The sequence below is a fragment of the Oryza glaberrima genome, chromosome 6 (assembly GCF_000147395.1).
Source record: "Oryza glaberrima chromosome 6, OglaRS2, whole genome shotgun sequence".
Taxonomy (NCBI): domain Eukaryota; kingdom Viridiplantae; phylum Streptophyta; class Magnoliopsida; order Poales; family Poaceae; genus Oryza; species Oryza glaberrima.
In genome coordinates this window covers 13,089,563-13,103,179 of record NC_068331.1, presented here as the reverse complement: position 1 = coordinate 13,103,179, position 13,617 = coordinate 13,089,563, and the positions used below count along the sequence as shown (strand labels likewise).

Sequence of the window (13,617 nt, the reverse complement as noted above, 5' to 3'; positions counted from 1 at the left end):
GTCATTAACTACTGAAACATACAAAGAAAAAGGAAAAAAAAAGAAAAGACTGCGTGCAATATTTGAAAATGAACTTCTGAAACATCAGATAAACTTATTGAAACATATAAACTACACAACCACGACATTAGAACGGATCCATTGAAAAAACTTAGTATGTGCAATATAGTCAAATATTAATTGAAACATTTGCTTCTCACTTGTGAAACATGGAATCTTAATGACTGAAACATATATGTTTCTTTCATTAAAACATAGCCACATGAGATCTCGTTGTAAAGATTTAATCATAACGAATATAAAGATATAACTAGATCTTAAATTGGATAGATAGTTTTAAAGGAAAAATATTTTAAAGATCATATCCAGTTTTGTATATCCTTGCATGCAAGTGCATGTATATATGTATTGAGCTGACACTAATTATGAAGTGAATTGGCGTCCGATAGTTCGGCTGTACTCGTTGGTCGATACCAAGCATTTCCGGTTTTACTCTTATATTTCTATCGAAATCTTTCATATTGTCTGTTTTTTAAATCTCAACATGCTAATCGTTCAATTAAAATAATCGATTATACCCTAATTTTGGCTATTAACATGAGCTAGCGAGAGAGATGGGGGCGGATTCCATGGCGCCCCGCAGAGATCGAAGGGAGGGCCTGCCATGGCCGCTCCACGTACTCCCGCCCCCTCTCCGCCCTCCACTGCCTTCTACACATCCGCTCCTCCCTCTCCACTCCCCCGCTTTTGCACCCACCACCGCATCCCCCGCCCGGAGACCGGCGACGACGGACGGAGGGGTTAGCTCCGACGAGCGACCGACCACGAGTTATGATATGAGCTCATCTGCGCCTTCCCTCACAGCGTCCACCTACTGATCATCCTCAAAATCCGGTGAAATGGTAATCCCTCTTGCGTCCGCCTGGGGGATGCAGTCGCTGAAGATGTTTGATCCTTGGCATGCTTTCCGTGAAGCTTCCTGATTGTAGCAATTCGTTTAATGCGGTTTCAAATCGAAGCGATTTGATTTTTTTCCCATGTTAATCCGTTTTAGAGTTCAAACCGAATCACCATTTTAGAGAGGTTTTTTTTTTTGAAGTTCATAGAGGATTACAATGTTTCTGCATATATGTGAAACATGAATGCATTGAACACTATTGTAAATTTCCCAATGACGAATGAAATCATGAGAAGATGTCCAATTTTTTCTTCTATTGCAGGGGACGAAAGTTAATATTATAGTAGGTTCTCATGTTTGGGCTGAAGACCCTGAAAATGCCTGGGTCGATGGAGAAGTTGTTAAGATCAAAGGCGAAGAGGCCGAGATCCAAGCAACCAATGGAAAGACGGTAAGCCGCTAATTCGTTTTCTGCCTTCAGTTTGATGTACTGCTACTTATGTCTGTGCTGTCAATTCTTTTAGATCACCGCAAATTTGTCGAAACTGTATCCTAAAGATATGGAAGCAGCTGCTGGTGGAGTTGATGATATGACAAAGCTATCCTACCTCCATGAACCAGGAGTTCTGCAGAATTTGGCAACCAGATATGAACTTAATGAAATATATGTATGTTATTCTGCATAGCCATTTACTGTAAATATGCCATTGTTTCAGTCGTACTGTATGACCTATAGCTTAACATTTTGACAGACATATACGGGAAACATTCTCATCGCCGTCAATCCTTTCCAAAGATTGCCACATTTGTATGATCCACATATGATGCAACAGTACAAGGGAGCACCATTTGGAGAGTTAAGTCCACATGTTTTCGCTGTGGCAGATGTTGCATACAGGTAAAGTAAATATGATAGGTGGTATTTGAGTCATCAGTGTTTCTATTTTTCTACTCCTATAAATCATGGACCATCCTGCTGTCTTTTACATGAAACAGAGCAATGATTCATGAAGGGAAAAGCAACTCTATTCTTGTGAGTGGTGAGAGCGGTGCAGGTAAAACAGAAACAACAAAAATGCTCATGAGATATCTTGCCTATTTGGGTGGCCGAGCTGCTACCGAGGGAAGAACAGTAGAGCAACAAGTTCTCGAAGTAAGGAATTGAGTTCTTAGCTTTGGAAGGCCATTGTATTATTAAGTTAGTTATATTCCAATTGAACTTTTGCTGCATATTCTTTTTATGTCTGCAGTCAAATCCAGTCCTTGAAGCTTTTGGCAATGCTAAAACTGTCAGAAACAACAATTCTAGGTACATAAGGGAGATTTAACACATTTGTCTCAATCATAAGACTACTTGTATTTCTTCAAATTATAGCTAGAGGTATATATATATACATGTTGCAGTATCATTTCCTCCGTAATTCTTTCTGCAGTCGGTTTGGTAAGTTTGTTGAGATTCAGTTTGATAAGCAAGGGAGGATCTCAGGTGCTGCTGTGAGAACTTACTTGCTAGAAAGGTCACGGGTGTGCCAAATTTCTGATCCTGAACGCAACTACCACTGCTTCTATCTCCTTTGTGCTGCACCACAGGAGGTAAATGATATCTATTCTCTTTGAACACTTCTCATCCTCAGATCTCTGGTGCTATTGCACTAATAACTAATACAGACAATTAATATCCTGTGACGTTGAACTTTCAGGAGGTTGAGAAGTACAAATTAGGAAATCCTAAGACTTTTCATTATCTTAATCAATCAAATTGCTACGAGTTGGTTGGGGTTAGTGATGCTCATGAATACTTGGCTACCAGAAGAGCAATGGATATTGTTGGCATCAGTACTCAGGAACAGGTAGCTCAATTATCTCCATATGCTCTTTCATCTGATCAATGGCTAGTTGAGCTGAACCTTTTTCTCACTTCTCTGCAATTTAATTTGTTTTCAGGATGCTATTTTCAGGGTTGTTGCAGCTATCCTTCATATTGGTAACATTGAGTTTGCCAAGGGCAAAGAAGTCGATTCCTCAGTTTTGAAAGATGACAAATCTAAGTTCCACCTTGACACAACTGCTGAGCTTCTTATGTAACGACTGCATTTGGTTCTGTTCTATATATATCTGTTGATATTACTTATGTATAACATGTTCCATCAATTGTTGAACTGTATTCCATGTGCAGGTGTGATTCTGGAGCCTTGGGAGATGCTCTTTGCAAGCGTGTCATGGTAACACCAGAGGAGGTTATAAAAAGGAGCCTTGATCCTTACAATGCAACTGTCAGCAGGGACGGTCTAGCTAAGACAATATATTCCCGCTTGTTTGACTGGTAATATAACTATGTTCCCAGGAGTAATGCAATACGTAAAAAGAACCTTGCAGTCATCTTTCTGACTCACCATTATATTTTCAGGCTTGTTGATAAAATAAACAGCTCAATTGGACAAGATCCTAACTCTAAATCTCTTATTGGTGTCTTGGATATCTATGGTTTTGAGAGCTTCAAGTTGAACAGGTTAGCTTTACTGTAGTTTATTCTTGTATGGAAGTTTACTGAGTATTTTTTTTACAAACTAATGAATTATACTTTGCTTTTGCAGTTTTGAACAATTCTGTATTAATTATACAAATGAAAAATTGCAACAACATTTCAATCAGGTACACTTGTTCACATGGCATGGTTCGTGTACACCAAACTCTCTTTCCCGAAGAACATATATTTATATGGAAGATGCCTATGTCTTCTTTTTCAGCACGTTTTCAAGATGGAACAGGAAGAGTATACCAAAGAACAAATTGATTGGAGCTATATTGAGTTTGTTGATAATCAGGATGTTCTTGACCTTATTGAGAAGGTATGCATAAGTAGCCAGAATATAGAGTTCCTTAACATCCCAGTTTCTCGAAAAGTTCTTGGTTAAAATAATTCAGGAAAATTGAAATTTGCCACGTGTTTGCATTAAATATGTCAAAATTCTTGTTTTCCCCTAATTAGCTTCATGATATGTATGAAGTCAACAACTCCGCATAAAAGGATCTCTAGATTTGATTTCTCTAATTCCATCTAAGGTGCATCAACATTGGACATCTCAAAATGCTGTAGTGTATAAGTTGAATACATGGTCAAACATATTCAGTAGCACCTATTCTTATTTGAGAAGATTGGAATAGCCAAATAGGTCTATGATTTAGGCAGGACTCCCTCCATATTTAAACATATGGCATCATTGAATTTATTCGGTCCAACTTTTAAAATCAGTAGGTCTCCAAATATTTAGTTTGCAAACATCAAAATCATATGGGCAGATTTTTCTTTATAAGACGTTTACAATATTATAGTTTTGTTAGATATTATCATTATATTCTAATAGAAAAATACTGGTTAATATTGCACACAAAAGACTGATTAATATCAACATTGTCACATATTTAAATAGGGAGGTTCATTCTTTTTCTTCTACTTGTTTTTGACTAAGTAATATATCCAATAATTTTGTGATGTATTTTCACTTGCTTATTTTCCATGTGTTTACTGAATTTGTCAATAAACGACATTTAATTAGTTTGTTTAAATTGTCCCTTTACAGAAACCTGGTGGTGTTATTGCACTTCTAGATGAGGCATGGTACGCTTGCCATTTATCTTCTGTTTGTTCTTGCTGTCTAATCAATTTAATTTCCCTATGTTTAGTTAATCACTATGATTTCTGTTATTGTTTTTGCACAGTATGTTTCCTAAGTCAACACATGAGACTTTTTCCCAGAAGCTGTACCAGACATTTCAAAAACACAAACGGTTTGTCAAACCAAAGCTATCTCGCACAGATTTTACAATCTGTCACTACGCTGGAGAGGTTAGCTTTTCTCATCAAATTCAATTCTCATGATCGTATCAGTTCTTGTTTTAACTGGTAGCTATGCTTCCGTTATCCAGGTGTTGTATCAATCTGACCAATTCCTTGACAAAAACAAAGACTATGTTGTGGCCGAGCACCAGGAGTTACTAAGTGCTTCCAAATGCTCGTTTATCTCTGGACTTTTTCCTCCTCTGCCAGAGGAAACATCCAAATCCTCCAAGTTCTCTTCTATTGGAGCACGCTTCAAGGTTTTTTTTGCCTATCCTTTTCCCAGTTTTTAGCCAGTTTGCTATCATGTATAACTAACTGCTAACCTGTGGTTTTCATATTTCAGCAACAACTTCAAGCTCTTATGGAAACACTAAACTCTACAGAACCTCATTATATCAGATGTGTCAAGCCAAACAATGTGCTAAAACCGGCGATTTTTGAGAATGTCAATGTCATGCAACAGTTGCGTTGTGGTGTAAGTGCTTCTAAACTATGATTGTGTTGTGCAAACAATCTAACATGTACTGCAATCAAATAGTGGCTATGTTAGAGTGCATCTAACTTGCATGCCATGTATATGCATTAGGGTGTACTTGAGGCAATCAGGATCAGCTGTGCAGGTTATCCTACACGTCGCACATTTTATGAGTTTTTGCATCGCTTTGGAATACTTGCTCAAGAGGCCCTTGAAGGAAAGTAAGTTCTTCCTTGAAGCTCTCCATACTCCAGCTTTGTAGTGTATTGTATTATCTGAGACTGAACTGAGTTCGTTGATGCTTTTTAAAAGTGATATGACATGAACTTTCTCTTTTATCATATTTCACTAGTTGCGACGAAAAGGTTGCATGCAAGAGGATTCTTGAAAAGAAGGGTCTTGTGGGATTTCAGGTAATCAACATGAAACTCTGCTCCATCTAAGTCAACATTAAACTGTGCCGTGTTAGGTCTTTTGAGTCGTTTTAGATCAACTAAGTCTGGTTCATATGTCTCAGATAGGCAAAACAAAAGTTTTTCTGAGAGCTGGCCAGATGGCCGAATTAGACGCTAGGAGAACTGAAGTGCTCGGTGCTGCGGCAAAAACGATTCAAGGGAAAATACGGACACATATCATGCGGAAGAAGTTTGTTAATTGGAGGAAGGCATCTATATCTGTTCAGGCAATATGGAGAGGTCTGTTTTGGTTCTGCTTTTACTGTACAACTGCTCTGTTTTATTTTACTAAAATTGCCTTGTATCATATGCTTTGTGTTTCAGGAAGATTGGCTTGTAAACTGTTTGATCAAATGCGAAGGGTAGCAGCTGCCATCAAAGTTCAGAAGAACCAACGTATGCATCAGGCTAGGAGGTCCTATAAACACCTAAATGCTTCGGTTCTTGTAGTGCAAACGGCTCTGCGAGCGATGGCAGCAAGAAATACGTTCAGATACAAGAAGCAGTCTAAGGCAGCAGTTAAAATTCAGGTAGTTTTCAATTTCTAGTAATTACTAATAAAGCAATTCAACAATGTATATATCTTGACAAGCCATATATGTTTTTCACTCTCTGTTACAGGCCTGTTATAGGTGCCATACAGCTCATGTGTACCATAAGAAGTTGAAACGCACAGCCATTGTTGCGCAATGTAGATGGAGAGGAAAGATTGCAAGGAAGGAACTCAGAAAACTTAAAATGGTATATACTCGCATTATCCCAGCCAATGCACTACTGCTACTACATATTATATATGCTTGTTCTGAATGGAGGATGCAATATGAAAATGCTCTAGCTATTGACATTTTCTCCTATGATGGATTTGGATCATGTATCATTCTTATATAATATTTTTCTTCTCACCAAATGCACTGCAACTTATCTTTCTCTGCAGGAAGCTAGAGAAACAGGTGCTCTCAAGGAAGCAAAGGATAAACTCGAAAAGAAAGTGGAAGAACTTACATGGCGTGTGCAGTTAGAGAAGAGAATGAGGGTACGGTGTGCAACTTCTTCTGTTATGTATTCCTGCATATTTTCCATTCCATAAACACTTCTAAAAGAATAAAATGCATTAAATCATATGGTTTCATCTTCTACCACATATTATTTGAATAGTTTCACACAAATCATTTCACATGCATACAGACAGACTTGGAAGAAGCAAAAGCACAGGAGTTGTCAAAACTGCAGAGCTCTATGGAAGCTCTGCAGGCTAAATTGGACGAGACAAGTGCAAAGCTTGTTAAGGAAAGAGAAGTTGCTAGGGCTATTGAGGAGGCACCTCCTGTAGTGCAACAAACTGAGGTTCTAGTCCAGGACACTGAAAAGGTTGATTCCTTGACAGCAGAGGTGGAAGAACTTAAGGTACGTATGGTATTAGGATAATTTACCATCCTTGATAACATACCGGGAGGTACCACATTTTCTAGTTTAAAATTTGGTACCTCCAGATACTAAGTACCTTGAGGTACCAAATTTTCTAGTGTAAAATTTTGGTGCCTATGTGTACTTTCTCAATAACTGTAATTTTTCTCATGATATTATTGTTCTTACTGACCCGGATTTCTTAATGCTTTGCTCACCTGATGATTTTATATTACAAGATATCAACACATGAACTTGGCATTTTTATACCTAGATGATTAAACACTTCCACTCCCCTTGTGACATACAACCCTATTTGTCTGTAGACCTCACTACAATCAGAAAAACAAAGAGCGGATGATTTGGAAAAAAAACGCTCTGAAGAACAACAAGCAAATGAAGAAAAACAAAAGAAAATGGAAGAGACTGATATAAAAATGCGTCAATTCCAGGAATATCTTAGAAGGTGAAGCTTTTCGCTGTTAACTATTCTATTTTCCTATTTTTACAGGGTTTGTGTCCTTGTGCAGTTGTGCCCCTTTGTACCCCATATATTATCCTTTAGGCCCAACTTAGTACATTCATATGTTGCATTTTTTATCCTTTTGTGCATGAAACATGTCCAGATTTCCCTACTTCAGTTTTTGGACTGTGTATGTAAAAGAAACCATTCTAACTTATTTAAAGCCTTTTGGGGGTTTCAAAAAAGTCTAACCTATACCTAGCTCTTAGCAGACTTTGGGGCAGTATAGTAGTACTCCCTCCGTATTTTAATGTATGACACCGTTGACTTTTTAACAAACATTTGACCTTTCGTCTTATTCAAAAAATTTATGTAATTATCATTTATATTATTGTGACTTGATTTATCATCAAATGTTCTTTAAGCATGATATAAGTATTTTTATATTTGCATAAAATTTTTGAATAAGACGAGTGGTCAAACGTTGGTTAAAAAGTCAACGGCGTCATACATTAAAATATGGAGGGAGTATTTCATATGGAATGTACTGTATGTTTATGCAACATGAATTTTTCATATCATTGCTCGTGATCTGCATGTTCTCATGCAGGTTAGAGGAGAAGCTCGCTAATGTAGAGTCTGAGAATAAAGTCCTTCGTCAGCAAGCTGTCTCAATGGCTCCAAGTAAAATTTTGTCAGGCCGTTCCAAGTCCATTTTACAGGTGAGAAAAATCAGCGTAAATGTTTTTATCTTTGGTTAATTCCCTCTTATGATACTTCGACAGTTTATACTGCTGCTTTATTTTCCAGAGGAATGCAGAAAGTGTTCATGTATCAAGCGGCGATTCGAAAGCAGCCCCAGTGAGTAGACACAATATATATTTGTTCAGCGGTTATATAATTTGTAAAAGTAACATGGTTTTTTTAATTTGTTATTGTTTAAGGAGTCCAATAACATATCCTCTCCTAAAAAGGAATTTGACTTCGATGATAAGCCACAGAAGTCACTTAATGAAAAGCAGCAGGTGTGTCCGCTGTTTTGGTGCTTATTCTTAGATTACTTTGTAGATCCTTCATATACTCTCTGCAATTAACATTTTAATCTTTGCAGGAAAATCAAGATCTATTAATTAGGTGCATTGCTCAGCATTTGGGCTTTGCTGGAAATCGGCCAGTCGCTGCTTGCATCATATACAAGTGCCTTCTTCACTGGAGATCATTTGAAGTAGAGAGGACAAGTGTTTTTGACCGCATTATTCAGACCATCGGTCATGCTATTGAGGTTATAACCATACCCTACAACTCTGTTATCATTATCCAGAATTAATGATACTGACTTATCATTTTATCTGTTTTACATAGACACAGGACAACAACGAAGTCTTAGCATATTGGCTCTCAAATGCTTCAACACTTCTGCTGCTGCTTCAAAGGACACTGAAGGCAAGTGGATCAACAGGGATGGCTCCGCAGCGACGGAGATCGTCATCTGCCACTCTTTTTGGAAGGATGACCCAGGTACTCACCGCATTTAAATCATCATTAGCAGAAGCTTTATAATAGTTACTGAATGGCTGTAATTAATACATATTCTATTTCCAGAGCTTCAGAGGAACTCCCCAAGGTGTAAATCTTTCTCTGATAAATGGGAGCATGGTTAGTGGAGTAGAGACTCTACGACAAGTCGAAGCCAAGTATCCGGCGTTGTTGTTTAAGCAGCAACTTACGGCGTATGTGGAAAAGATATATGGAATGATCCGGGACAATTTGAAGAAAGAGATCTCTCCTTTGCTTGGTTTGTGCATTCAGGTACCTGTGGTTTCTTAGTCTAGAGAATGAGAAATTTTACGGTCGTTGAGAAAGTAACTATATGTACTAAAATTTTACATTAAACTTTTTTTTTTACCTTGAGGTACTATGTACTTGTAGGTATCAAATTTTACGCTAGAAAATGTGTTACATTCCAGTAAAATTACCACTATAGAATGGTACCTACTAATTAAGTGGATTTACTTCTATTTGTCGAGTAGCAAATACATTATATTCTCTAACTGATATCTATTTGCAATACTCCCCACTGATACAATACTACAGGCACCAAGAACATCAAGAGCAAGCTTGATGAAAGGATCTTCACGTTCAAACACAAATACGGCCGCACAACAAGCTTTGATTGCTCACTGGCAAGGGATTGTAAAGAGCCTTGGAAATTTCTTAAACATGCTGAAATTGAACAATGTTAGTAAAACGTTAATTGTTGAAACATAGTTTTGTTTTTTTACATCATTGCAATAAATTCTGAGTGGTTGCGCAAACACCAACCATATGAATATGCATGCTTAAAACTATATATCAGCCAGCACTTGTGATCAGGCCGAATGTGATTAAAACCATATATCAACACATCCTGTTCATGTGTGCCATTGCTGCAGGTTCCTCCATTTTTGGTACGAAAGGTATTCACTCAGATATTCTCATTCATCAACGTACAGCTTTTTAACAGGTAAATTTTATTTACAATACAAGATATTGATCCTGGGTTCCTGGCCTGTGAAACACTAGAAATGCATGACCAAGCTCCATTTGATTGCCATATCTGCAGTCTGCTGTTGAGAAGGGAGTGCTGTTCGTTCAGCAATGGTGAGTATGTAAAAGCAGGATTAGCTGAACTCGAGCATTGGTGCTATCGAGCTACCGATGAGGTAAAAAGAATTTCATTCATCAAGTGTTGAAGCAAATAATTCTTCAAAGGACTAATGTCCTCTCTAATACACCTCTGTGAAATGGCAGTAAATCTTTAGAAGTACCCTGTTTTTCTTGGAATATTTTAAGTAGCATCCAAAACTGGTGTTGGGCTCTTGGATCACAATCTGTTCTTGTTCATATGGCTGTGGTTATATCCAGACTTTTACGGTGATCTATAAAAGGAAGTAAAGATTGTTTGTGCTTGCCCTGTTTTTTACTCTGAGCACATTCTAATATGTATATGTTTTTAGTCGAAACACATTATGTATTATTGCAACAAAACTTCATGGATGGTTGTGAGCATTAATATTGATTTCTCATCTAGTGGTTTCCTATTTGCAGTATGCAGGTTCAGCCTGGGACGAACTCAAACATATTAGACAAGCTATTGGTTTCCTGGTAACTATTTTCTCTATTTGCTCCTAAAACATGTATTGCATATATGATCTTTTTCTCCTTAAGACCGATATTGAGGTCATTGTTGCTAAACTATGTGTTATGATCAAATACAAGACTATTGATAAAATGGTTTTCAAACATCCTATCTTTGTCCTTTATAAATTAGGATTTTGACTTTGAGGATATACAGTTACATCTTTAACATTTGGGATATGAGAACTTATATAAATAAGTATAATACAGATATAAAGTAGATTGCAGCATTGGACATTGCCAAATCAATTGTAGTGGTCTCTCACATCTATCATTTATATCAGGTGATTCATCAAAAGCCAAAGAAAACGTTGGATGAAATAAGTCATGACCTTTGTCCAGTAAGTGAGATATAACCAAGCGATTCATTTATCCCTCATTTGGAAAGTTGGATTTCCATGGAATTAATTCACAACCCTATATCTTTCTGCTCAGGTACTTAGTATACAACAGTTATACAGGATCAGTACTATGTACTGGGATGATAAGTATGGAACACACAGCGTGTCCCCAGAGGTAAGCTTTAAACGACATTGCATAATTATATTTGATTCCACCAGTTAAGATGTGACAACGTATGGTTTATCATGTTAGGTTATATCAAACATGAGAGTATTAATGACTGAAGACTCTAACAATCCTGTGAGCAATTCATTTCTTCTGGATGACGACTCGAGGTTATTTATGCTTCCATCAATTGCTCATATTATGCTAACTATTCCCAAAAAAAAAAAGGTATATTGTACTTACTCATTTGAACATAATGCAGTATACCTTTCTCCGTCGATGATATATCCAAATCGATGGAGCAGATTGACATTTCTGACATTGAACCACCTCCGCTCATTCGAGAGAACTCAGGCTTTGTATTTCTGTTGCCGCCCCCTGAATAAATAGATGGAATAAACAATGCAAGACTTGGTTATGAAAAGCATTGCCTCAGCCAGATAATTGGACAGCTTATGCAAAATGAGGTGTTACGAGTTACTATTGCCCAATTAGCGAGATACGAAGATTCCTCGTTTGCAATATTACTGATACAGGTCGATGTAAGCAAATGCGGCGAAATATGAAACCTGGCATGCCTAGACCCAGCTTCTATGCCTTGGGTTTTTTTTTTATCCCCTCCTATATTTTTGTTTATTCTTTTAAAGTCCAGAATGGTTAGACATTAGTTCATATCAAACTAGTTTAGAAAATTTTAGCAGAATCAGCGAAGATTCATTTGTTTCTAGGTTATTGACTTAGTTCTAGAGCCTTTTTGAGGTTTGCAAGAGGTGTGCAAATTGCAAATAGGATTTTTTTTTCCTCTTCCAGTCATTGGGTTGCCTACTTTGTACTGATCGTGTGTATACCAGAATACTATATTGAACTGCAGTTGATGATTCTTTGCTGTATAACTTTCAGAGCTCATTCTTGTCCAGTGATAGATTTGCCATGTTTTTTCAGTTGACAATTTGTTTTCAATTTGACATTGTTCTCGAGATATCCTGTGGCCACGAGCGCCTTGTGTGCTTCTATCTGGGCAAGAAGTGATCAAGTGAAGATGGTTGAGGTCTTAAGGAAGTTGAAAAAAAAAACACATTTTCTTACTATTTGTTAATATTAGTTTGGATTTTATCAAGTCACCCAGAGAAAAAGTTAGGATAATATCATCCACGATAATATTTAGAAAAGTTACTCCCTCCAGTCATAAATACTTAATGTGTAGGATAATCTTTAATCAAACTTTTTTGGAACTTGACAATCGATAATTTCTCCAATGCTTAGTTTAAAAACAAGAAATATACTACGCAAGGATTTGCCTTGAAAAGTGCCATCATAACATCATAATTATTAGGTTTTGTCAACTTACTCTAATCTAAAATTGATGGTGAAAGTTTAAAAGTTTACCTTCTGCCATACATTTATTAGAACCCTTACTTCTCATGTTCCTCTCATTGAAGTATACCACCATTGCAATGGATTTATTAGAACTCTCACTTCCCACGAGAATCGTCATTTCCTATGTGTCCCCCTCTCATTTGCATCTCAGCAAGTATTTCATTAATGCCTGTAGGATCGAAATACAAGAACTAAGCCAACCAGAGAGGGTGAATGGTTGGTATGCCATATGAAATCTTCACCAACCACGTGCATTGAACTCTAACCTTAGTATCTCGCATGATCTCTGACCACCATAGACGTCGTCTTATCCCCAAGCCGACTCCCGGTTCATCACCGCAAATACTCTCCCGACATCGAGTCACCTACACATGGAACAAACAAAGAAACCATATTCCGAAACCAAGCTATCCTCCACTTGACTCATTAGTAGCAAACAACAGTATTACATATGCATTGTATCCATCTAGAAGCCATAGTCATGAAACAATCACGGATATCCAAATAAACAACCCGAAACCGAAACCGACACAGTGTCAGCCGGTCAGACCGTGGGCTGACCTGTCTGACCGCTCGATAACCACCGGTTTGACCGGCAACCGGGGACCGGACCCAACAGACAGTAGTCTCTGTCAATCACCTGTAAAAACCAATCATCTCCAAAACCACTTCGCAAATAAATTCCAAATATCAAAACCAATAATCTCCAATGCCAATTGTTCATCACAGAATAATAATCAAAAACATCTTTGATTTTACAATCTCCCCCTTGATGAACACATTGGCAAACCCATAAAAAACATTTTGTTGTTTGGAAAAATAAAACCAAAAGTGGTAAAAAGCACACTTCGTACAAATGTACACATCGTGTTCGAAAAAAAATCCAAAGAAAACTTCTCTCACTTTTGAAAAGAAAGAAATTTGCTTCTCCAAAAATTCACCTGTCCTAAACTTATTGCTTCTCCTTCTTTTGACAATGATTTCATCAAACATAGTGAGATGATCAAAACCAAATGTCCA

The 13,617-nt window shown here is 37.4% G+C and overlaps 1 protein-coding gene across 2 annotated transcripts; it reads left to right on the top strand.

The window, feature by feature from the left end:
- The first annotated feature begins 588 nt into the window (after positions 1-588).
- Positions 589-12,113, top strand: LOC127776446 (myosin-11-like). 2 transcript variants are annotated; one of them, XM_052302818.1, is made up of 39 exons: positions 589-902; positions 1,221-1,349; positions 1,423-1,566; positions 1,651-1,796; positions 1,895-2,051; positions 2,149-2,207; positions 2,332-2,491; positions 2,599-2,748; positions 2,843-2,979; positions 3,075-3,221; positions 3,306-3,407; positions 3,493-3,550; positions 3,646-3,747; positions 4,480-4,517; positions 4,619-4,745; positions 4,826-4,996; positions 5,083-5,214; positions 5,326-5,435; positions 5,567-5,627; positions 5,732-5,909; positions 5,994-6,199; positions 6,291-6,410; positions 6,604-6,702; positions 6,855-7,073; positions 7,400-7,539; positions 8,147-8,258; positions 8,347-8,397; positions 8,481-8,561; positions 8,648-8,818; positions 8,899-9,054; positions 9,139-9,345; positions 9,631-9,774; positions 9,969-10,039; positions 10,139-10,238; positions 10,624-10,680; positions 10,998-11,054; positions 11,149-11,229; positions 11,308-11,390; positions 11,483-12,113. In XM_052302818.1, the coding sequence occupies exons 1-39, from the start codon at positions 900-902 to the stop codon at positions 11,604-11,606; spliced, it is 4,590 nt and encodes a 1,529-aa protein (XP_052158778.1). In that variant the 5' UTR covers positions 589-899; the 3' UTR covers positions 11,607-12,113. The 2 variants fall into 2 exon arrangements, with proteins under 2 accessions (XP_052158778.1, XP_052158779.1); XM_052302819.1 differs by lacking the exons at positions 589-902; positions 1,221-1,349; positions 1,423-1,566; ... (1 more) ...; positions 1,895-2,051; positions 2,149-2,207 and having other exon boundaries at positions 2,352-2,491; positions 2,857-2,979.
- Positions 12,114-13,617: the final 1,504 nt, after the last annotated feature.

Coding starts and splice junctions, on each gene's coding strand:
- LOC127776446 (XM_052302818.1), top strand. Junction 5,910..5,993: donor TGTTCAGGCAATATGGAGAG/GTCTGTTTTGGT, acceptor TTTGTGTTTCAG/GAAGATTGGCTTGTAAACTG. Junction 8,259..8,346: donor GTTCCAAGTCCATTTTACAG/GTGAGAAAAATC, acceptor TTTATTTTCCAG/AGGAATGCAGAAAGTGTTCA.